This window comes from Lepisosteus oculatus, chromosome 4, assembly GCF_040954835.1.
Source record: "Lepisosteus oculatus isolate fLepOcu1 chromosome 4, fLepOcu1.hap2, whole genome shotgun sequence".
Classification (NCBI taxonomy): Eukaryota; Metazoa; Chordata; class Actinopteri; order Semionotiformes; family Lepisosteidae; genus Lepisosteus; species Lepisosteus oculatus.
Genome location: NC_090699.1, coordinates 12,832,770 through 12,860,319, shown reverse-complemented (window position 1 = coordinate 12,860,319; position 27,550 = coordinate 12,832,770). Strand labels below are relative to the sequence as shown.

The 27,550-nt window shown below is 52.8% G+C and overlaps 1 protein-coding gene across 2 annotated transcripts in view; it reads left to right on the top strand.

Annotated features, from left to right (window-relative positions):
- slc7a7 (solute carrier family 7 member 7) overlaps positions 1–27,499 on the top strand; it is a 51,844-nt gene extending 24,345 nt beyond the window's left edge. For both annotated transcript variants that reach the window (XM_069188714.1, XM_069188713.1), the window contains exons 5-10: positions 1,453–1,576; positions 1,671–1,774; positions 2,312–2,408; positions 5,472–5,621; positions 26,202–26,385; positions 26,942–27,499. In XM_069188714.1, coding sequence (XP_069044815.1) covers positions 1,453–1,576; positions 1,671–1,774; positions 2,312–2,408; positions 5,472–5,621; positions 26,202–26,385; positions 26,942–27,021 — 739 coding nt within the window. In that variant the 3' untranslated portion in view covers positions 27,022–27,499. The remainder of the gene's footprint in view (positions 1–1,452; positions 1,577–1,670; positions 1,775–2,311; positions 2,409–5,471; positions 5,622–26,201; positions 26,386–26,941) is intronic.
- Positions 27,500–27,550: the final 51 nt, after the last annotated feature.

Genomic DNA, 27,550 nt, shown 5'->3' with positions numbered 1-27,550 from the left:
CAGCAGTGCCGAAGCAGTACTGAGGAATGCCGTGAGATTCATTGTCTGTCTGTTCACCGGGTCCGGCTGGGACACCCTCAGCTTTGTCCCGGTGGAGAGGATGAACCAGAGGGGGTGGCTCCTCGGCACTCAGAGCCGCTGCCGCCTCACACACCTGCCTCTGCTGGCTCAGCTCAGTGGCGCCTGCTTGTCTTTTACTGCCCCCTGGTGTTGAAGAGCTGCATGTGCGGGTCGTGGGAGAAATAGTGTCACAGAGAGGGAAGAAACAACAAACAGAAACAGACCCTGACGAAGTACAGGCTCAGTGACCACAGCCTGGCCATAGAAACTGGGCGACACAGGCAGACCTGGCTGTCCAGAGAGGACAGGCTGTGCTCCCACTGCCAGCAGGGAGAAATAGAGACAGAGGTGCACTTCCTACTGCACTGTGACAGATACTCTGGGATTAGAGAAACATTCTTCCCCAAATTCAGAAATCTAGTCCCAGAGTTCCCACACCTGCCAAAACCACAACAGGTCCCAATCCTACTGGGAGAGGGAGAAGGGAACTCAGTGGAACTGGCAGCCCAGTATGTGATCTCCTGTCACAGCCTGAGGAACAGTGAGTCTGTCTCCCAATAATGCTCCAGCCGCCTACAGTAGATGTCAATATTTTATAATATGTCTTTGTTGTAAATGTCTGTAGATTTTATTTTACTTTTATTTTTGTTTTGTTCCATGTTAATTTTATTATTTTTATGTGCTTTGGCGACACTGATTGTACCCATCGGTCACTAATAAAGCACCTTGAACTGAACTGAAGTGAATTAAAGAGAACTGTAGCCACACATGCATCCCAAGAAAGTGATCTTAAGACAGATCACGGGTGAGAGAAGTGTACGGAGTCGCAGCGCAGTCCTGCGAGGGCCTGAGGCGGGTTTTAATCTGTGATGAACACGGCCAGTTCCTGTGAACACTGAAGGAGACGCACGAGGTGCATTCCCCACAGTGAAGGAGACACACAGGGTGCATTATACCCCTCTAGCTTGGTGGGTTCCTAGAAGCTAAGTGGCCCGGGGATCTCAGCCAGCTGTGTCTGGAGAGAGTCCAGGGTATCGGCTTCAACAACATGGCTGGGCAGCTTGTTCCCCACCCCCACCCCCCTCTGTGTAAAGAAGAGCCTCCTGTCCTGACTGGAGGAGCTCACCCAGCTGTGTCTGGAGAGAAGCCAGGGTATCGGCTTCAACAACAGGGCTGGGCAGCTTGTTCCCCACCCCCACCCCCCTCTGTGTAAAGAAGAGCCTCCTGTCCTCCGTTTCAAAAGCTCTTTCCTATCAATTCTGGAGGCATGCCGTGGGTTGTCATTGTCGTTGGCCTTGGGTTGACTCAAGAGAGGTTGGATGTGCCCCGAGGAAAGACTCTAATAGACCTTGAGCCTCTGTCTCCCCCTTGTGTCCGCACTGTGTACTGCAGGAACCTGCCCTTGGCCATTGGGATCTCCATGCCCATCGTGACGACCATCTACATCCTGACCAACCTGGCCTATTACACTGTCCTGGACATCCCCTCCATCCTGGACAGCGACGCTGTGGCCGTGGTGAGTCCAGAGCGCGCTGACACCTAGTGGGGTGGTGTAGTACTGCAGCACAACTGCATGGTAAGAGCTGCATTTCTGCTCTTATCGCTTACAGACATTTGCAGATCAGGTGTTTGGAGTCATGAACTGGACCATACCGCTCGCTGTCGCCCTCTCCTGTTTTGGAGGACTGAATGCATCTATTCTGGCAGCGTCTCGGTGAGTGGACCTTTCCTACACACTCTCAGTGCAGTGTTAATGGACTGGAGTGTCCAGTCAGTCAGTGTGTCTGTATGAACCCCTCTCTCTCAGTGCAGTGTTAATGTACTGGAGTGTCCAGTCAGTCAGTGTGTCTGTATGAACTCCTTTCTCTCAGTGCAGTGTTAATGTACTGGAGGGTCCAGTCAGTCAGTGTGTCTGTATGAACCCCTCTCTCTCAGTGCAGTGTTAATGTACTGGAGTGTCCAGTCAGTGTGTCTGTATGAACCCCTCTCTCTCAGTGCAGTGTTCATGTACTGGAGTGTCCAGTCAGTCAGTGTGTCTGTATGAACCCCTCTCTCTCAGTGCAGTGTTAATGTACTGGAGTGTCCAGTCAGTCAGTGTGTCTGTATGAACCCCTCTCTCTCAGTGCAGTGTTAATGTACTGGAGTGTCCAGTCAGTCAGTGTGTCTGTATGAACCCCTCTCTCTCAGTGCAGTGTTAATGTACTGGAGTGTCCAGTCAGCGTGTCTGTATTAACCTGTCTCTCTCTCACAGGCTGTTCTTTGTGGGGTCACGAGAAGGTCACCTCCCAGACTCTCTGTGTATGATCCATATTCATCGTTTCACCCCTGTCCCGGCTCTGCTTTTCAATGTGAGACTTAATTTCCTTCAGAAGTACAGTGTTCAGTAGTATATGCAGTAGTAGTATGTACTGCAGTATAGTGGCGTGCAGTACAGTATAGTGTACTACAGTATAGTGGTGTGCGGTATAGTACAGTGTACTGCAGTATAGTGGGGTGCGGTTTAGTACAGTGTTCTGCAGTACAGTGGTGTGCGATATAGGAGGCTGTGGTTGTGTGTGTAGAGTAGAGTGTCAGCGTGAACCCTGGTGTGTTGTGTCGTTGTGCAGGGGGCCATGGCTCTGGTCTACCTGTGTGTGTAGAGTACAGAGTGTCAGTGTGAACCCTGGTGTGTTGTGTCGTTGTGCAGGGGGCCATGGCTCTGGTCTACCTGTGTGTGTAGAGTACAGAGTGTCAGTGTGAACCCTGGTGTGTTGTGTCGTTGTGCAGGGGGCCATGGCTCTGGTCTACCTGTGTGTGTAGAGTACAGAGTGTCAGTGTGAACCCTGGTGTGTTGTGTCGTTGTGCAGGGGGCCATGGCTCTGGTCTACCTGTGTGTGTAGAGTACAGAGTGTCAGTGTGAACCCTGGTGTGTTGTGTCGTTGTGCAGGGGGCCATGGCTCTGGTCTACCTGTGTGTGTAGAGTACAGAGTGTCAGTGTGAACCCTGGTGTGTTGTGTTGTTGTGCAGGGGGCCATGGCTCTGGTCTACCTGTGTGTGTAGAGTACAGAGTGTCAGTGTGAACCCTGGTGTGTTGTGTTGTGTTGTTGTGCAGGGGGCCATGGCTCTGGTCTACCTGTGTGTGTAGAGTACAGAGTGTCAGTGTGAACCCTGGTGTGTTGTGTCGTTGTGCAGGGGGCCATGGCTCTGGTCTACCTGTGTGTGTAGAGTACAGAGTGTCAGTGTGAACCCTGGTGTGTTGTGTTGTTGTGCAGGGGGCCATGGCTCTGGTCTACCTGTGTGTGTAGAGTACAGAGTGTCAGTGTGAACCCTGGTGTGTTGTGTCGTTGTGCAGGGGGCCATGGCTCTGGTCTACCTGTGTGTGTAGAGTACAGAGTGTCAGTGTGAACCCTGGTGTGTTGTGTCGTTGTGCAGGGGGCCATGGCTCTGGTCTACCTGTGTGTGTAGAGTACAGAGTGTCAGTGTGAACCCTGGTGTGTTGTGTCGTTGTGCAGGGGGCCATGGCTCTGGTCTACCTGTGTGTGTAGAGTACAGAGTGTCAGTGTGAACCCTGGTGTGTTGTGTCGTTGTGCAGGGGGCCATGGCTCTGGTCTACCTGTGTGTGTAGAGTACAGAGTGTCAGTGTGAACCCTGGTGTGTTGTGTCGTTGTGCAGGGGGCCATGGCTCTGGTCTACCTGTGTGTGTAGAGTACAGAGTGTCAGTGTGAACCCTGGTGTGTTGTGTCGTTGTGCAGGGGGCCATGGCTCTGGTCTACCTGTGTGTGTAGAGTACAGAGTGTCAGTGTGAACCCTGGTGTGTTGTGTCGTTGTGCAGGGGGCCATGGCTCTGGTCTACCTGTGTGTGTAGAGTACAGAGTGTCAGTGTGAACCCTGGTGTGTTGTGTCGTTGTGCAGGGGGCCATGGCTCTGGTCTACCTGTGTGTGTAGAGTACAGAGTGTCAGTGTGAACCCTGGTGTGTTGTGTTGTTGTGCAGGGGGCCATGGCTCTGGTCTACCTGTGTGTGTAGAGTACAGAGTGTCAGTGTGAACCCTGGTGTGTTGTGTCGTTGTGCAGGGGGCCATGGCTCTGGTCTACCTGTGTGTGTAGAGTACAGAGTGTCAGTGTGAACCCTGGTGTGTTGTGTCGTTGTGCAGGGGGCCATGGCTCTGGTCTACCTGTGTGTGTAGAGTACAGAGTGTCAGTGTGAACCCTGGTGTGTTGTGTCGTTGTGCAGGGGGCCATGGCTCTGGTCTACCTGTGTGTGTAGAGTACAGAGTGTCAGTGTGAACCCTGGTGTGTTGTGTTGTTGTGCAGGGGGCCATGGCTCTGGTCTACCTGTGTGTGTAGAGTACAGAGTGTCAGTGTGAACCCTGGTGTGTTGTGTTGTTGTGCAGGGGGCCATGGCTCTGGTTTACCTGTGTGTGTAGAGTACAGAGTGTCAGTGTGAACCCTGGTGTGTTGTGTTGTTGTGCAGGGGGCCATGGCTCTGGTCTACCTGTGTGTGTAGAGTACAGAGTGTCAGTGTGAACCCTGGTGTGTTGTGTCGTTGTGCAGGGGGCCATGGCTCTGGTCTACCTGTGTGTGTAGAGTACAGAGTGTCAGTGTGAACCCTGGTGTGTTGTGTTGTTGTGCAGGGGGCCATGGCTCTGGTCTACCTGTGTGTGTAGAGTACAGAGTGTCAGTGTGAACCCTGGTGTGTTGTGTCGTTGTGCAGGGGGCCATGGCTCTGGTCTACCTGTGTGTGTAGAGTACAGAGTGTCAGTGTGAACCCTGGTGTGTTGTGTCGTTGTGCAGGGGGCCATGGCTCTGGTCTACCTGTGTGTGTAGAGTACAGAGTGTCAGTGTGAACCCTGGTGTGTTGTGTCGTTGTGCAGGGGGCCATGGCTCTGGTCTACCTGTGTGTGTAGAGTACAGAGTGTCAGTGTGAACCCTGGTGTGTTGTGTTGTTGTGCAGGGGGCCATGGCTCTGGTCTACCTGTGTGTGTAGAGTACAGAGTGTCAGTGTGAACCCTGGTGTGTTGTGTCGTTGTGCAGGGGGCCATGGCTCTGGTCTACCTGTGTGTGTAGAGTACAGAGTGTCAGTGTGAACCCTGGTGTGTTGTGTCGTTGTGCAGGGGGCCATGGCTCTGGTCTACCTGTGTGTGTAGAGTACAGAGTGTCAGTGTGAACCCTGGTGTGTTGTGTCGTTGTGCAGGGGGCCATGGCTCTGGTCTACCTGTGTGTGTAGAGTACAGAGTGTCAGTGTGAACCCTGGTGTGTTGTGTTGTTGTGCAGGGGGCCATGGCTCTGGTCTACCTGTGTGTGTAGAGTACAGAGTGTCAGTGTGAACCCTGGTGTGTTGTGTTGTTGTGCAGGGGGCCATGGCTCTGGTCTACCTGTGTGTGTAGAGTACAGAGTGTCAGTGTGAACCCTGGTGTGTTGTGTTGTTGTGCAGGGGGCTATGGCTCTGGTCTACCTGTGTGTGGACGACATCTTCCAGCTGATCAACTACTACAGCTTCAGTTACTGGTTCTTCGTGGGCCTGTCCATCGCTGGTCAGCTGTACCTGCGCTGGAAACAGCCTGACCGCCCGCGGCCTCTCAAGGTGAGAGCCTCTACACACAGCACAGCACAGCACAGCACTGTACACACACACCACAACACAACACTGTACACACCACACAGCACTGTACACACACACCACAGCACAGCACAGCACTGTACACACACACCACAACACAACACTGTACACACACAGCACAACACACCACAGCACTGTACACACAGCACAGCACAGCACAGCACAGCACTGTACACACACAACACAACACAGCACAGCACTGTACACACCACACAGCACTCTACACACACACCACACAACACTGTACACACATCACAACACTGTACACACACAGCACAGCACAGCACAGCACTGTACACACAGCACAGCACTGTACACACACACCACAACACAGCACAGCACTGTACACACCACACAGCACTCTACACACTCAAGGTGAGAGCCTCTACACACAGCACAACACAGCACAGCACTGTACACACCACACAGCACTCTACACACTCAAGGTGAGAGCCTCTACACACAGCACAACACAGCACAGCACTGTACACACACACCACAACACAGCACAGCACTGTACACACACACCACAGCACTGTACACACCACACAACACTGTACACACCACACAGCACTCTACACACACACACTCCACACTGTGATTCTCTCTCTGCAGCTGTGCCTGCTCTTCCCGGTGGTCTTCTGCCTGTGCACTGTACACACACAACACAACACAACACAACGCTCTACACACACACACTCCACACTGTGATTCTCTCTCTGCAGCTGTGCCTGCTCTTCCCGGTGGTCTTCTGCCTGTGCACTGTACACACACAACACAACACAACACAACGCTCTACACACACACACTCCACACTGTGATTCTCTCTCTGCAGCTGTGCCTGCTCTTCCCGGTGGTCTTCTGCCTGTGCACTGTACACACACAACACAACACAACACAACACTACACACACACACTCCACACTGTGATTCTCTCTCTGCAGCTGTGCCTGCTCTTCCCGGTGGTCTTCTGCCTGTGCACTGTACACACACAACACAACACAACACAACGCTCTACACACACACACTCCACACTGTGATTCTCTCTCTGCAGCTGTGCCTGCTCTTCCCGGTGGTCTTCTGCCTGTGCACTGTACACACACAACACAACACAACACAACACAACACAACGCTCTACACACACACACTCCACACTGTGATTCTCTCTCTGCAGCTGTGCCTGCTCTTCCCGGTGGTCTTCTGCCTGTGCACTGTACACACACAACACAGCACAACACAACACAACACAACGCTCTACACACACACACTCCACACTGTGATTCTCTCTCTGCAGCTGTGCCTGCTCTTCCCAGTGGTCTTCTGCCTGTGCACTGTACACACACAACACAACACAACACAACGCTCTACACACACACACTCCCCACTGTGATTCTCTCTCTGCAGCTGTGCCTACTCTTCCCGGTGGTCTTCTGCCTGTGCACTGTACACACACAACACAACACAACACAACACAACGCTCTACACACACACACTCCACACTGTGATTCTCTCTCTGCAGCTGTGCCTGCTCTTCCCGGTGGTCTTCTGCCTGTGCACTGTACACACACAACACAACACAACACAACGCTCTACACACACACACTCCACACTGTGATTCTCTCTCTGCAGCTGTGCCTGCTCTTCCCGGTGGTCTTCTGCCTGTGCACTGTACACACACAACACAACACAACACAACACAACGCTCTACACACACACACTCCACACTGTGATTCTCTCTCTGCAGCTGTGCCTGCTCTTCCCGGTGGTCTTCTGCCTGTGCACTGTACACACACAACACAACACAACACAACGCTCTACACACACACACTCCACACTGTGATTCTCTCTCTGCAGCTGTGCCTGCTCTTCCCGGTGGTCTTCTGCCTGTGCACTGTACACACACAACACAACACAACACAACACAACGCTCTACACACACACACTCCACACTGTGATTCTCTCTCTGCAGCTGTGCCTGCTCTTCCCGGTGGTCTTCTGCCTGTGCACTGTACACACACAACACAACACAACACAACGCTCTACACACACACACTCCACACTGTGATTCTCTCTCTGCAGCTGTGCCTGCTCTTCCCGGTGGTCTTCTGCCTGTGCACTGTACACACACAACACAACACAACACAACACTCTACACACACACACTCCACACTGTGATTCTCTCTCTGCAGCTGTGCCTGCTCTTCCCGGTGGTCTTCTGCCTGTGCACTGTACACACACAACACAGCACAACACAACACAACACAACGCTCTACACACACACACTCCACACTGTGATTCTCTCTGCAGCTGTGCCTGCTCTTCCCGGTGGTCTTCTGCCTGTGCACTGTACACACACAACACAACACAACACAACGCTCTACACACACACACTCCACACTGTGATTCTCTCTCTGCAGCTGTGCCTGCTCTTCCCGGCGGTCTTCTGCCTGTGCACTGTACACACACAACACAACACAACACAACGCTCTACACACACACACTCCACACTGTGATTCTCTCTCTGCAGCTGTGCCTGCTCTTCCCGGTGGTCTTCTGCCTGTGCACTGTACACACACAACACAACACAACACAACGCTCTACACACACTCCACACTGTGATTCTCTCTCTGCAGCTGTGCCTGCTCTTCCCGGTGGTCTTCTGCCTGTGCACTGTACACACATAACACAACACAACACAACGCTCTACACACACACACTCCACACTGTGATTCTCTCTCTGCAGCTGTGCCTGCTCTTCCCGGTGGTCTTCTGCCTGTGCACTGTACACACACAACACAACACAACACAACGCTCTACACACACACACTCCACACTGTGATTCTCTCTGCAGCTGTGCCTGCTCTTCCCGGTGGTCTTCTGCCTGTGCACCGTACACACACAACACAACACAACACAACACAACGCTCTACACACACACACTCCACACTGTGATTCTCTCTCTGCAGCTGTGCCTGCTCTTCCCGGTGGTCTTCTGCCTGTGCACTGTACACACACAACACAACACAACACAACGCTCTACACACACACACTCCACACTGTGATTCTCTCTCTGCAGCTGTGCCTGCTCTTCCCGGTGGTCTTCTGCCTGTGCACTGTACACACACAACACAACACAACGCTCTACACACACACACTCCACACTGTGATTCTCTCTCTGCAGCTGTGCCTGCTCTTCCCGGTGGTCTTCTGCCTGTGCACTGTACACACACAACACAACACAACACAACACTCTACACACACACACTCCACACTGTGATTCTCTCTCTGCAGCTGTGCCTGCTCTTCCCGGTGGTCTTCTGCCTGTGCACTGTACACACACAACACAACACAACGCTCTACACACACACACTCCACACTGTGATTCTCTCTCTGCAGCTGTGCCTGCTCTTCCCGGTGGTCTTCTGCCTGTGCACCGTACACACACAACACAACACAACACAACACAACGCTCTACACACACACACTCCACACTGTGATTCTCTCTCTGCAGCTGTGCCTGCTCTTCCCGGTGGTCTTCTGCCTGTGCACTGTACACACACACAACACAACACAATGCTCTACACACACACACTCCACACTGTGATTCTCTCTCTGCAGCTGTGCCTGCTCTTCCCGGTGGTCTTCTGCCTGTGCACTGTACACACACAACACAACACAACGCTCTACACACACACACTCCACACTGTGATTCTCTCTCTGCAGCTGTGCCTGCTCTTCCCGGTGGTCTTCTGCCTGTGCACTGTACACACACAACACAACACAACACAACGCTCTACACACACACACTCCACACTGTGATTCTCTCTCTGCAGCTGTGCCTGCTCTTCCCGGTGGTCTTCTGCCTGTGCACTGTACACACACAACACAACACAAACAACACAATGCTCTACACACACACACTCCACACTGTGATTCTCTCTCTGCAGCTGTGCCTGCTCTTCCCGGTGGTCTTCTGCCTGTGCACTGTACACACACAACACAACACAACACAACGCTCTACACACACACACTCCACACTGTGATTCTCTCTCTGCAGCTGTGCCTGCTCTTCCCGGTGGTCTTCTGCCTGTGCACTGTACACACACAACACAACACAACACAACGCTCTACACACACACACTCCACACTGTGATTCTCTCTCTGCAGCTGTGCCTGCTCTTCCCGGTGGTCTTCTGCCTGTGCACTGTACACACACAACACAACACAACACAACACAACGCTCTACACACACACACTCCACACTGTGATTCTCTCTCTGCAGCTGTGCCTGCTCTTCCCGGTGGTCTTCTGCCTGTGCACCGTACACACACAACACAACACAACACAACACAACGCTCTACACACACACACTCCACACTGTGATTCTCTCTCTGCAGCTGTGCCTGCTCTTCCCGGTGGTCTTCTGCCTGTGCACTGTACACACACAACACAACACAACACAACACTCTACACACACACACTCCACACTGTGATTCTCTCTCTGCAGCTGTGCCTGCTCTTCCCGGTGGTCTTCTGCCTGTGCACTGTACACACACAACACAACACAACACAACGCTCTACACACACACACTCCACACTGTGATTCTCTCTGCAGCTGTGCCTGCTCTTCCCGGTGGTCTTCTGCCTGTGCACTGTACACACACAACACAACACAACGCTCTACACACACACACTCCACACTGTGATTCTCTCTGCAGCTGTGCCTGCTCTTCCCGGTGGTCTTCTGCCTGTGCACTGTACACACACAACACAACACAACACAACGCTCTACACACACACACTCCACACTGTGATTCTCTCTCTGCAGCTGTGCCTGCTCTTCCCGGTGGTCTTCTGCCTGTGCACTGTACACACACAACACAACACAACACAACGCTCTACACACACACACTCCACACTGTGATTCTCTCTCTGCAGCTGTGCCTGCTCTTCCCGGTGGTCTTCTGCCTGTGCACTGTACACACACAACACAACACAACACAACACAACGCTCTACACACACACACTCCACACTGTGATTCTCTCTCTGCAGCTGTGCCTGCTCTTCCCGGTGGTCTTCTGCCTGTGCACTGTACACACACAACACAACACAACACAACGCTCTACACACACACACTCCACACTGTGATTCTCTCTCTGCAGCTGTGCCTGCTCTTCCCGGTGGTCTTCTGCCTGTGCACTGTACACACACAACACAACACAACACAACGCTCTACACACACACACACTCCACACTGTGATTCTCTCTCTGCAGCTGTGCCTGCTCTTCCCGGTGGTCTTCTGCCTGTGCACTGTACACACACAACACAACACAACACAACGCTCTACACACACACACTCCACACTGTGATTCTCTCTCTGCAGCTGTCCCTGCTCTTCCCGGTGGTCTTCTGCCTGTGCACTGTACACACACAACACAACACAACACAACGCTCTACACACACACACTCCACACTGTGATTCTCTCTCTGCAGCTGTCCCTGCTCTTCCCGGTGGTCTTCTGCCTGTGCACTGTACACACACAACACAACACAACACAACGCTCTACACACACACACTCCACACTGTGATTCTCTCTCTGCAGCTGTCCCTGCTCTTCCCGGTGGTCTTCTGCCTGTGCACTGTACACACACAACACAACACAACACAACGCTCTACACACACACACTCCCCACTGTGATTCTCTCTCTGCAGCTGTGCCTGCTCTTCCCGGTGGTCTTCTGCCTGTGCACTGTACACACACAACACAACACAACGCTCTACACACACACACTCCACACTGTGATTCTCTCTCTGCAGCTGTGCCTGCTCTTCCCGGTGGTCTTCTGCCTGTGCACTGTACACACACAACACAACACAACACAACGCTCTACACACACACACTCCCCACTGTGATTCTCTCTCTGCAGCTGTGCCTGCTCTTCCCGGTGGTCTTCTGCCTGTGCACTGTACACACACAACACAACACAACACAACACTACACACACACACTCCACACTGTGATTCTCTCTCTGCAGCTGTGCCTGCTCTTCCCGGTGGTCTTCTGCCTGTGCACTGTACACACACAACACAACACAACACAACGCTCTACACACACACACTCCACACTGTGATTCTCTCTCTGCAGCTGTGCCTGCTCTTCCCGGTGGTCTTCTGCCTGTGCACCGTACACACACAACACAACACAACACAACGCTCTACACACACACACTCCACACTGTGATTCTCTCTGCAGCTGTGCCTGCTCTTCCCGGTGGTCTTCTGCCTGTGCACTGTACACACACAACACAACACAACACAACACTCTACACACACACACTCCACACTGTGATTCTCTCTCTGCAGCTGTGCCTGCTCTTCCCGGTGGTCTTCTGCCTGTGCACTGTACACACACAACACAACACAACACAACGCTCTACACACACACACTCCACACTGTGATTCTCTCTGCAGCTGTGCCTGCTCTTCCCGGTGGTCTTCTGCCTGTGCACTGTACACACACAACACAACACAACGCTCTACACACACACACTCCACACTGTGATTCTCTCTCTGCAGCTGTGCCTGCTCTTCCCGGTGGTCTTCTGCCTGTGCACTGTACACACACAACACAACACAACACAACACAACGCTCTACACACACACACTCCCCACTGTGATTCTCTCTCTGCAGCTGTGCCTGCTCTTCCCGGTGGTCTTCTGCCTGTGCACTGTACACACACAACACAACACAACACAACGCTCTACACACACACACTCCACACTGTGATTCTCTCTCTGCAGCTGTGCCTGCTCTTCCCGGTGGTCTTCTGCCTGTGCACCGTACACACACAACACAACACAACACAACACAACGCTCTACACACACACACTCCACACTGTGATTCTCTCTCTGCAGCTGTGCCTGCTCTTCCCGGTGGTCTTCTGCCTGTGCACTGTACACACACAACACAACACAACACTCTACACACACACACTCCACACTGTGATTCTCTCTCTGCAGCTGTGCCTGCTCTTCCCGGTGGTCTTCTGCCTGTGCACTGTACACACACAACACAACACAACACTCTACACACACACACTCCACACTGTGATTCTCTCTCTGCAGCTGTGCCTGCTCTTCCCGGTGGTCTTCTGCCTGTGCACCGTACACACACAACACAACACAACGCTCTACACACACACACTCCACACTGTGATTCTCTCTCTGCAGCTGTGCCTGCTCTTCCCGGTGGTCTTCTGCCTGTGCACTGTACACACACAACACAACACAACACAACGCTCTACACACACACACTCCACACTGTGATTCTCTCTGCAGCTGTGCCTGCTTTTCCCGGTGGTCTTCTGCCTGTGCACTGTACACACACAACACAACACAACAAAACACAACGCTCTACACACACACACTCCACACTGTGATTCTCTCTCTGCAGCTGTGCCTGCTCTTCCCGGTGGTCTTCTGCCTGTGCACTGTACACACACAACACAACACAACGCTCTACACACACACACTCCACACTGTGATTCTCTCTCTGCAGCTGTGCCTGCTCTTCCCGGTGGTCTTCTGCCTGTGCACTGTACACACACAACACAACACAACACAACACAACGCTCTACACACACACACTCCACACTGTGATTCTCTCTCTGCAGCTGTGCCTGCTCTTCCCGGTGGTCTTCTGCCTGTGCACTGTACACACACAACACAACACAACACAACACAACGCTCTACACACACACACTCCACACTGTGATTCTCTCTCTGCAGCTGTGCCTGCTCTTCCCGGTGGTCTTCTGCCTGTGCACTGTACACACACAACACAACACAAACAACACAATGCTCTACACACACACACTCCACACTGTGATTCTCTCTCTGCAGCTGTGCCTGCTCTTCCCGGTGGTCTTCTGCCTGTGCACTGTACACACACAACACAACACAACACAACGCTCTACACACACACACTCCACACTGTGATTCTCTCTCTGCAGCTGTGCCTGCTCTTCCCGGTGGTCTTCTGCCTGTGCACTGTACACACACAACACAACACAACGCTCTACACACACACACTCCACACTGTGATTCTCTCTCTGCAGCTGTGCCTGCTCTTCCCGGTGGTCTTCTGCCTGTGCACTGTACACACATAACACAACACAACACAACGCTCTACACACACACACTCCACACTGTGATTCTCTCTCTGCAGCTGTGCCTGCTCTTCCCGGTGGTCTTCTGCCTGTGCACTGTACACACACAACACAACACAACACAACGCTCTACACACACACACTCCACACTGTGATTCTCTCTCTGCAGCTGTGCCTGCTCTTCCCGGTGGTCTTCTGCCTGTGCACTGTACACACACAACACAACACAACACAACGCTCTACACACACACACTCCACACTGTGATTCTCTCTCTGCAGCTGTGCCTGCTCTTCCCGGTGGTCTTCTGCCTGTGCACTGTACACACACAACACAACACAACACAACGCTCTACACACACACACTCCACACTGTGATTCTCTCTCTGCAGCTGTGCCTGCTCTTCCCGGTGGTCTTCTGCCTGTGCACCGTACACACACAACACAACACAACACAACACAACGCTCTACACACACACACTCCACACTGTGATTCTCTCTCTGCAGCTGTGCCTGCTCTTCCCGGTGGTCTTCTGCCTGTGCACTGTACACACACAACACAACACAACACAACGCTCTACACACACACACTCCACACTGTGATTCTCTCTGCAGCTGTGCCTGCTCTTCCCGGTGGTCTTCTGCCTGTGCACCGTACACACACAACACAACACAACACAACGCTCTACACACACACACTCCACACTGTGATTCTCTCTGCAGCTGTGCCTGCTCTTCCCGGTGGTCTTCTGCCTGTGCACCGTACACACACAACACAACACAACACAACGCTCTACACACACACACTCCACACTGTGATTCTCTCTGCAGCTGTGCCTGCTCTTCCCGGTGGTCTTCTGCCTGTGCACTGTACACACACAACACAACACAACACAACACTCTACACACACACACTCCACACTGTGATTCTCTCTCTGCAGCTGTGCCTGCTCTTCCCGGTGGTCTTCTGCCTGTGCACTGTACACACACAACACAACACAACACTACACACACACACTCCACACTGTGATTCTCTCTCTGCAGCTGTGCCTGCTCTTCCCGGTGGTCTTCTGCCTGTGCACCGTACACACACAACACAACACAACACAACACTCTACACACACACACTCCACACTGTGATTCTCTCTCTGCAGCTGTGCCTGCTCTTCCCGGTGGTCTTCTGCCTGTGCACTGTACACACACAACACAACACAACACAACGCTCTACACACACACACTCCACACTGTGATTCTCTCTGCAGCTGTGCCTGCTCTTCCCGGTGGTCTTCTGCCTGTGCACTGTACACACACAACACAACACAACACAACACAACGCTCTACACACACACACTCCACACTGTGATTCTCTCTCTGCAGCTGTGCCTGCTCTTCCCGGTGGTCTTCTGCCTGTGCACTGTACACACACAACACAACACAACACAACGCTCTACACACACACACTCCACACTGTGATTCTCTCTCTGCAGCTGTGCCTGCTCTTCCCGGTGGTCTTCTGCCTGTGCACTGTACACACACAACACAACACAACACAACGCTCTACACACACACACTCCACACTGTGATTCTCTCTCTGCAGCTGTGCCTGCTCTTCCCGGTGGTCTTCTGCCTGTGCACTGTACACACACAACACAACACAACACAACGCTCTACACACACACACTCCACACTGTGATTCTCTCTCTGCAGCTGTGCCTGCTCTTCCCGGTGGTCTTCTGCCTGTGCACTGTACACACACAACACAACACAACACAACGCTCTACACACACACACTCCACACTGTGATTCTCTCTCTGCAGCTGTGCCTGCTCTTCCCGGTGGTCTTCTGCCTGTGCACTGTACACACACAACACAACACAACACAACGCTCTACACACACACACTCCACACTGTGATTCTCTCTCTGCAGCTGTGCCTGCTCTTCCCGGTGGTCTTCTGCCTGTGCACCGTACACACACAACACAACACAACACAACACAACGCTCTACACACACACACTCCACACTGTGATTCTCTCTCTGCAGCTGTGCCTGCTCTTCCCGGTGGTCTTCTGCCTGTGCACTGTACACACACAACACAACACAACACTCTACACACACACACTCCACACTGTGATTCTCTCTCTGCAGCTGTGCCTGCTCTTCCCGGTGGTCTTCTGCCTGTGCACTGTACACACACAACACAACACACACACAAACTCTACACACACACACTCCACACTGTGATTCTCTCTCTGCAGCTGTGCCTGCTCTTCCCGGTGGTCTTCTGCCTGTGCACTGTACACACACAACACAACACAACACAACGCTCTACACACACACACTCCACACTGTGATTCTCTCTCTGCAGCTGTGCCTGCTCTTCCCGGTGGTCTTCTGCCTGTGCACTGTACACACACAACACAACACAACACAACACAACGCTCTACACACACACACTCCACACTGTGATTCTCTCTCTGCAGCTGTGCCTGCTCTTCCCGGTGGTCTTCTGCCTGTGCACCGTACACACACAACACAACACAACGCTCTACACACACACACTCCACACTGTGATTCTCTCTCTGCAGCTGTGCCTGCTCTTCCCGGTGGTCTTCTGCCTGTGCACTGTACACACACAACACAACACAACACAACACAACACAACGCTCTACACACACACACTCCACACTGTGATTCTCTCTCTGCAGCTGTGCCTGCTCTTCCCGGGTGGTCTTCTGCCTGTGCACTGTACACACACAACACAACACAACACAACACAACGCTCTACACACACACACTCCACACTGTGATTCTCTCTCTGCAGCTGTGCCTGCTCTTCCCGGTGGTCTTCTGCCTGTGCACTGTACACACACACAACACAACACAACGCTCTACACACACACACTCCACACTGTGATTCTCTCTCTGCAGCTGTGCCTGCTCTTCCCGGTGGTCTTCTGCCTGTGCACTGTACACACACAACACAACACAACACAACGCTCTACACACACACACACACACACTGTGATTCTCTCTCTGCAGCTGTGCCTGCTCTTCCCGGTGGTCTTCTGCCTGTGCACTGTACACACACAACACAACACAACACAACACAACGCTCTACACACACACACTCCACACTGTGATTCTCTCTCTGCAGCTGTGCCTGCTCTTCCCGGTGGTCTTCTGCCTGTGCACTGTACACACACAACACAACACAACACAACACAACGCTCTACACACACACACTCCACACTGTGATTCTCTCTCTGCAGCTGTGCCTGCTCTTCCCGGTGGTCTTCTGCCTGTGCACTGTACACACACAACACACACAACACAACACAACGCTCTACACACACACACTCCACACTGTGATTCTCTCTCTGCAGCTGTGCCTGCTCTTCCCGGTGGTCTTCTGCCTGTGCACCGTACACACACAACACAACACAACACAACGCTCTACACACACACACTCCACACTGTGATTCTCTCTCTGCAGCTGTGCCTGCTCTTCCCGGTGGTCTTCTGCCTGTGCACTGTACACACACAACACAACACAACACAACACACGCTCTACACACACACACTCCACACTGTGATTCTCTCTCTGCAGCTGTGCCTGCTCTTCCCGGTGGTCTTCTGCCTGTGCACCGTACACACACACAACACAACACAACGCTCTACACACACACACTCCACACTGTGATTCTCTCTCTGCAGCTGTGCCTGCTCTTCCCGGTGGTCTTCTGCCTGTGCACTGTACACACACAACACAACACAACACAACGCTCTACACACACACACTCCACACTGTGATTCTCTCTGCAGCTGTGCCTGCTCTTCCCGGTGGTCTTCTGCCTGTGCACTGTACACACACAACACAACACAACACAACACAACGCTCTACACACACTCCACACTGTGATTCTCTCTCTGCAGCTGTGCCTGCTCTTCCCGGTGGTCTTCTGCCTGTGCACCGTACACACACAACACAACACAACACAACACAACGCTCTACACACACACACTCCACACTGTGATTCTCTCTCTGCAGCTGTGCCTGCTCTTCCCGGTGGTCTTCTGCCTGTGCACTGTACACACACACACAACACAACACAACGCTCTACACACACACACTCCACACTGTGATTCTCTCTCTGCAGCTGTGCCTGCTCTTCCCGGTGGTCTTCTGCCTGTGCACTGTACACACACAACACAACACAACACAACACAACGCTCTACACACACACACTCCCCACTGTGATTCTCTCTCTGCAGCTGTGCCTGCTCTTCCCGGTGGTCTTCTGCCTGTGCACTGTACACACACAACACAACACAACACAACGCTCTACACACACACACTCCACACTGTGATTCTCTCTCTGCAGCTGTGCCTGCTCTTCCCGGTGGTCTTCTGCCTGTGCACCGTACACACACAACACAACACAACACAACGCTCTACACACACACTCTCCACACTGTGATTCTCTCGGTGGTCTTCTGCCTGTGCACTGTACACACACACAACACTACACACACACAACACAACGCTCTACACACACACACTCCACACTGTGATTCTCTCGGTGGTCTTCTGCCTGTGCACTGTACACACACAACACAACGCAACACTCTACACACACTGTGATTCTCTCTCTGCAGCTGTGCCTGCTCTTCCCGGTGGTCTTCTGCCTGTGCACTGTACACACACAACACAACACAACACTCTACACACACACACTCCACACTGTGATTCTCTCTCTGCAGCTGTGCCTGCTCTTCCCGGTGGTCTTCTGCCTGTGCACCGTACACACACAACACAACACAACACAACACAACGCTCTACACACACACACTCCACACTGTGATTCTCTCTCTGCAGCTGTGCCTGCTCTTCCCGGTGGTCTTCTGCCTGTGCACTGTACACACACAACACAGCACAACACAACACAACACAACGCTCTACACACACACACTCCACACTGTGATTCTCTCTCTGCAGCTGTGCCTGCTCTTCCCGGTGGTCTTCTGCCTGTGCACTGTACACACACAACACAACACAACACAACACAACGCTCTACACACACACACTCCACACTGTGATTCTCTCTCTGCAGCTGTGCCTGCTCTTCCCGGTGGTCTTCTGCCTGTGCACTGTACACACACAACACAACACAACACAACACAACGCTCTACACACACACACTCCACACTGTGATTCTCTCTCTGCAGCTGTGCCTGCTCTTCCCGGTGGTCTTCTGCCTGTGCACTGTACACACACAACACAACACAACACAACGCTCTACACACACACACTCCACACTGTGATTCTCTCTGCAGCTGTGCCTGCTCTTCCCGGTGGTCTTCTGCCTGTGCACTGTACACACACAACACAACACAACACAACGCTCTACACACACACACTCCACACTGTGATTCTCTCTCTGCAGCTGTGCCTGCTCTTCCCGGTGGTCTTCTGCCTGTGCACCGTACACACACAACACAACACAACACAACGCTCTACACACACACACTCCACACTGTGATTCTCTCTGCAGCTGTGCCTGCTCTTCCCGGTGGTCTTCTGCCTGTGCACTGTACACACACAACACAACACAACACAACACTCTACACACACACACTCCACACTGTGATTCTCTCTCTGCAGCTGTGCCTGCTCTTCCCGGTGGTCTTCTGCCTGTGCACTGTACACACACAACACAACACAACACAACGCTCTACACACACACACTCCACACTGTGATTCTCTCTGCAGCTGTGCCTGCTCTTCCCGGTGGTCTTCTGCCTGTGCACTGTACACACACAACACAACACAACACGCTCTACACACACACACTCCACACTGTGATTCTCTCTCTGCAGCTGTGCCTGCTCTTCCCGGTGGTCTTCTGCCTGTGCACTGTACACACACAACACAACACAACACAACGCTCTACACACACACACTCCACACTGTGATTCTCTCTCTGCAGCTGTGCCTGCTCTTCCCGGTGGTCTTCTGCCTGTGCACTGTACACACACAACACAACACAACACAACACAACGCTCTACACACACACACTCCACACTGTGATTCTCTCTCTGCAGCTGTGCCTGCTCTTCCCGGTGGTCTTCTGCCTGTGCACTGTACACACACAACACAACACAACACAACGCTCTACACACACACACTCCACACTGTGATTCTCTCTCTGCAGCTGTGCCTGCTCTTCCCGGTGGTCTTCTGCCTGTGCACTGTACACACACAACACAACACAACACAACACAACGCTCTACACACACACACTCCACACTGTGATTCTCTCTGCAGCTGTGCCTGCTCTTCCCGGTGGTCTTCTGCCTGTGCACTGTACACACACAACACAACACAACACAACGCTCTACACACACACACTCCACACTGTGATTCTCTCTCTGCAGCTGTGCCTGCTCTTCCCGGTGGTCTTCTGCCTGTGCACTGTACACACACAACACAACACAACACAACGCTCTACACACACACACTCCACACTGTGATTCTCTCTCTGCAGCTGTGCCTGCTCTTCCCGGTGGTCTTCTGCCTGTGCACTGTACACACACAACGCTCTACACACACACACTCCACACTGTGATTCTCTCTCTGCAGCTGTGCCTGCTCTTCCCGGTGGTCTTCTGCCTGTGCACTGTACACACACAACACAACACAACACAACGCTCTACACACACACACTCCACACTGTGATTCTCTCTCTGCAGCTGTGCCTGCTCTTCCCGGTGGTCTTCTGCCTGTGCACTGTACACACACAACACAACACAACACAACGCTCTACACACACACACTCCACACTGTGATTCTCTCTCTGCAGCTGTGCCTGCTCTTCCCGGTGGTCTTCTGCCTGTGCACCGTACACACACAACACAACACAACACAACACAACGCTCTACACACACACACTCCACACTGTGATTCTCTCTCTGCAGCTGTGCCTGCTCTTCCCGGTGGTCTTCTGCCTGTGCACTGTACACACACAACACAGCACAACACAACGCTCTACACACACACACTCCACACTGTGATTCTCTCTGCAGCTGTGCCTGCTCTTCCCGGTGGTCTTCTGCCTGTGCACTGTACACACACAACACAACACAACACAACGCTCTACACACACACACTCCACACTGTGATTCTCTCTCTGCAGCTGTGCCTGCTCTTCCCGGCGGTCTTCTGCCTGTGCACTGTACACACACAACACAACACAACACAACGCTCTACACACACACACTCCACACTGTGATTCTCTCTCTGCAGCTGTGCCTGCTCTTCCCGGTGGTCTTCTGCCTGTGCACTGTACACACACAACACAACACAACACAACACAACGCTCTACACACACACACTCCACACTGTGATTCTCTCTCTGCAGCTGTGCCTGCTCTTCCCGGTGGTCTTCTGCCTGTGCACTGTACACACACAACACAACACAACACAACGCTCTACACACACACACTCCACACTGTGATTCTCTCTCTGCAGCTGTGCCTGCTCTTCCCGGTGGTCTTCTGCCTGTGCACTGTACACACACAACACAACACAACACAACGCTCTACACACACACACTCCACACTGTGATTCTCTCTGCAGCTGTGCCTGCTCTTCCCGGTGGTCTTCTGCCTGTGCACTGTACACACACAACACAACACAACACAACGCTCTACACACACACACTCCACACTGTGATTCTCTCTGCAGCTGTGCCTGCTCTTCCCGGTGGTCTTCTGCCTGTGCACCGTACACACACAACACAACACAACACAACACAACGCTCTACACACACACACTCCACACTGTGATTCTCTCTGCAGCTGTGCCTGCTCTTCCCGGTGGTCTTCTGCCTGTGCACTGTACACACACAACACAACACAACACAACACTCTACACACACACACTCCACACTGTGATTCTCTCTCTGCAGCTGTGCCTGCTCTTCCCGGTGGTCTTCTGCCTGTGCACTGTACACACACAACACAACACAACACAACGCTCTACACACACACACTCCACACTGTGATTCTCTCTGCAGCTGTGCCTGCTCTTCCCGGTGGTCTTCTGCCTGTGCACTGTACACACACAACACAACACAACGCTCTACACACACACACTCCACACTGTGATTCTCTCTCTGCAGCTGTGCCTGCTCTTCCCGGTGGTCTTCTGCCTGTGCACTGTACACACACAACACAACACAACACAACACAACGCTCTACACACACACACTCCACACTGTGATTCTCTCTCTGCAGCTGTGCCTGCTCTTCCCGGTGGTCTTCTGCCTGTGCACTGTACACACACAACACAACACAACACAACGCTCTACACACACACACTCCACACTGTGATTCTCTCTCTGCAGCTGTGCCTGCTCTTCCCGGTGGTCTTCTGCCTGTGCACTGTACACACACAACACAACACAACACAACACAACGCTCTACACACACACACTCCACACTGTGATTCTTTCTCTGCAGCTGTGCCTGCTCTTCCCGGTGGTCTTCTGCCTGTGCACTGTACACACACAACACAACACAACACAACGCTCTACACACACACACTCCACACTGTGATTCTCTCTCTGCAGCTGTGCCTGCTCTTCCCGGTGGTCTTCTGCCTGTGCACTGTACACACACAACACAACACAACACAACGCTCTACACACACACACTCCACACTGTGATTCTCTCTCTGCAGCTGTGCCTGCTCTTCCCGGTGGTCTTCTGCCTGTGCACTGTACACACACAACGCTCTACACACACACACTCCACACTGTGATTCTCTCTCTGCAGCTGTGCCTGCTCTTCCCGGTGGTCTTCTGCCTGTGCACTGTACACACACAACACAACACAACACAACGCTCTACACACACACACTCCACACTGTGATTCTCTCTCTGCAGCTGTGCCTGCTCTTCCCGGTGGTCTTCTGCCTGTGCACTGTACACACACAACACAACACAACACAACGCTCTACACACACACACTCCACACTGTGATTCTCTCTCTGCAGCTGTGCCTGCTCTTCCCGGTGGTCTTCTGCCTGTGCACTGTACACACACAACACAGCACAACACAACACAACACAACGCTCTACACACACACACTCCACACTGTGATTCTCTCTCTGCAGCTGTGCCTGCTCTTCCCGGTGGTCTTCTGCCTGTGCACTGTACACACACAACACAACACAACACAACGCTCTACACACACACACTCCACACTGTGATTCTCTCTGCAGCTGTGCCTGCTCTTCCCGGTGGTCTTCTGCCTGTGCACCGTACACACACAACACAACACAACACAACGCTCTACACACACACACTCCACACTGTGATTCTCTCTGCAGCTGTGCCTGCTCTTCCCGGTGGTCTTCTGCCTGTGCACTGTACACACACAACACAACACAACACAACACTCTACACACACACACTCCACACTGTGATTCTCTCTCTGCAGCTGTGCCTGCTCTTCCCGGTGGTCTTCTGCCTGTGCACTGTACACACACAACACAACACAACACAACGCTCTACACACACACACTCCACACTGTGATTCTCTCTGCAGCTGTGCCTGCTCTTCCCGGTGGTCTTCTGCCTGTGCACTGTACACACACAACACAACACAACACAACACTCTACACACACACACTCCCCACTGTGATTCTCTCTCTGCAGCTGTGCCTGCTCTTCCCGGTGGTCTTCTGCCTGTGCACTGTACACACACAACACAACACAACACAACACAACGCTCTACACACACACACTCCACACTGTGATTCTCTCTGCAGCTGTGCCTGCTCTTCCCGGTGGTCTTCTGCCTGTGCACTGTACACACACAACACAACACAACACAACACAACGCTCTACACACACACACTCCACACTGTGATTCTTTCTCTGCAGCTGTGCCTGCTCTTCCCGGTGGTCTTCTGCCTGTGCACTGTACACACACAACACAACACAACACAACGCTCTACACACACACACTCCACACTGTGATTCTCTCTCTGCAGCTGTGCCTGCTCTTCCCGGTGGTCTTCTGCCTGTGCACTGTACACACACAACGCTCTACACACACACACTCCACACTGTGATTCTCTCTCTGCAGCTGTGCCTGCTCTTCCCGGTGGTCTTCTGCCTGTGCACTGTACACACACAACACAACACAACACAACGCTCTACACACACACACTCCACACTGTGATTCTCTCTCTGCAGCTGTGCCTGCTCTTCCCGGTGGTCTTCTGCCTGTGCACTGTACACACACAACACAACACAACACAACGCTCTACACACACACACTCCACACTGTGATTCTCTCTCTGCAGCTGTGCCTGCTCTTCCCGGTGGTCTTCTGCCTGTGCACTGTACACACACAACACAGCACAACACAACACAACACAACGCTCTACACACACACACTCCACACTGTGATTCTCTCTCTGCAGCTGTGCCTGCTCTTCCCGGTGGTCTTCTGCCTGTGCACTGTACACACACAACACAACACAACACAACGCTCTACACACACACACTCCACACTGTGATTCTCTCTCTGCAGCTGTGCCTGCTCTTCCCGGTGGTCTTCTGCCTGTGCACTGTACACACACAACACAACACAACACAACGCTCTACACACACACACTCCACACTGTGATTCTCTCTCTGCAGCTGTGCCTGCTCTTCCCGGTGGTCTTCTGCCTGTGCACTGTACACACACAACACAACACAACACAACGCTCTACACACACACACTCCCCACTGTGATTCTCTCTCTGCAGCTGTGCCTGCTCTTCCCAGTGGTCTTCTGCCTGTGTACTGTACACACACAACACAACACAACAGAACGCTCTACACACACACACTCCACACTGTGATTCTCTCTCTGCAGCTGTGCCTGCTCTTCCCGGTGGTCTTCTGCCTGTGCACTGTACACACACAACACAACACAACACAACACAACGCTCTACACACACACACTCCACACTGTGATTCTCTCTCTGCAGCTGTGCCTGCTCTTCCCGGTGGTCTTCTGCCTGTGCACTGTACACACACAACACAACACAACACAACGCTCTACACACACACACTCCACACTGTGATTCTCTCTCTGCAGCTGTGCCTGCTCTTCCCGGTGGTCTTCTGCCTGTGCACCGTACACACACAACACAACACAACACAACGCTCTACACACACTCCACACTCTGATTCTCTCTCTGCAGCTGTGCCTGCTCTTCCCGGTGGTCTTCTGCCTGTGCACTGTACACACACAACACAACACAACACAACGCTCTACACACACACACTCCACACTGTGATTCTCTCTCTGCAGCTGTGCCTGCTCTTCCCGGTGGTCTTCTGCCTGTGCACTGTACACACACAACACAACACAACACAACACAACGCTCTACACACACACACTCCACACTGTGATTCTCTCTCTGCAGCTGTGCCTGCTCTTCCCGGTGGTCTTCTGCCTGTGCACCGTACACACACAACACAACACAACACAACGCTCTACACACACTCCACACTCTGATTCTCTCTCTGCAGCTGTGCCTGCTCTTCCCGGTGGTCTTCTGCCTGTGCACTGTACACACACAACACAACACAACGCTCTACACACACACACTCCACACTGTGATTCTCTCTCTGCAGCTGTGCCTGCTCTTCCCGGTGGTCTTCTGCCTGTGCACTGTACACACACAACACAACACAACACAACACAACGCTCTACACACACACACTCCACACTGTGATTCTCTCTCTGCAGCTGTGCCTGCTCTTCCCGGTGGTCTTCTGCCTGTGCACTGTACACACACAACACAACACAACACAACACAACGCTCTACACACACACACTCCACACTGTGATTCTCTCTCTGCAGCTGTGCCTGCTCTTCCCGGTGGTCTTCTGCCTGTGCACTGTACACACACAACACAACACAACACAACGCTCTACACACACACACTCCACACTGTGATTCTCTCTCTGCAGCTGTGCCTGCTCTTCCCGGTGGTCTTCTGCCTGTGCACTGTACACACACAACACAACACAACACAACGCTCTACACACACACACTCCACACTGTGATTCTCTCTCTGCAGCTGTGCCTGCTCTTCCCGGTGGTCTTCTGCCTGTGCACTGTACACACACAACACAACACAACACAACACAACGCTCTACACACACACACTCCACACTGTGATTCTCTCTCTGCAGCTGTGCCTGCTCTTCCCGGTGGTCTTCTGCCTGTGCACCGTACACACACAACACAACACAACACAACGCTCTACACACACACACTCCACACTGTGATTCTCTCTCTGCAGCTGTGCCTGCTCTTCCCGGTGGTCTTCTGCCTGTGCACCGTGTTCCTGGTGGTGGTCCCTCTGTACAGCGACACGCTCAACTCCCTGATTGGCATCGGCATCGCGCTCTCCGGCGTGCCCGTCTACCTGCTCTGCTGCCGCGCGCCCGCCCACTGCCGGCCGGCCTGGCTGCGCCGGGGCATCGGTGAGGAACCTGTCCGGCGCCGGGGATCCCCCCACCCCCAGTCCTCTCACACACTCCAGCTCTCAGTGGGGAGGAGAGCAGAGTGATGAGGCCAGTTCAGAGAGGGGGGTGATCAGGAGGCCATGACTGGTAAAGACCAGGGGGAGTCTGTCCAGGACACTGGGGTCACACCCCTCCTCTTTCTGAGAGACACCCTGGGGTCTTGACTGACCACAGAGAGGCAGGACCTCAGTATTATGTCTCATCTGAAGGACGGCACCTTGTTTACAGTCTAGTGTCCCCCTCACTGTCCTGGGGCGTTAGGACCCCCACAGACCGCAGGGTGAGCGCCCCCTGCTGGCCCCACTCACACCTCTCCCAGGTACTGGCCAGGCTCACCCTGAGCCCCAGTGGGCTGTGTGTGAGCTGCAGGGGGGTACGGCTGTGTGGGCTTACTGGGGATCGCTATCCCACGAGCAGGCAGCACACACCCTCTACCTTGTCTCTAACCTGACGCTGCCGTTCATTTGATTTTTTTCCCAAACAAACCCAGACAAACTGTCTCCTCTGTCCTCAGCGTCCTCGGCCGAGTTGGTTCAGAAAGTCTGCTTCTCCGTGCTGACCGAGATGGACGATGTGGACGACAAGACGCAGTAGTCAGGCAGAGAAGGCTTGACGTCACAGACTGATACACTGTGTGAGGGGGGGGTCACAGGTCACAGTGCGTGAGTGAGGAAGAGATTCAACCAATAGCAGCCATCCTTTTGTCTAGGGGTGGGCCCTTTAACACTCCAGCCAGCCAATCAGTGAAGACTGAAATGGACTGGAAAGAGCCAATGGGAAGCAGGCAGTGCTCATCGTCATGGCAGTGAAGGAAGTGTCATTGTGTTGCTATGACAACACTCCAGTACTAGGGGGGTGGGATCTTCACACGTTCTAAGGCCTGTTTTTATAGGATCTACTGGTATATATTGATAAATAAATATATATATTTGCGCATTTGATAAGATTTTAATATATTTTCTTTCTGGAAGGAGGGTGGGAAGAGCGATTTGTGAGAAACAGGCCTAGCTGCATCTTTGAATCACAAATGACAATGAATTAAATCACTAATTAAAAACATTCTTAAACAGTTTCATGCTGGTCTGTGTGTGTAGATTTACTGCCACTGAATATGGTCACATGA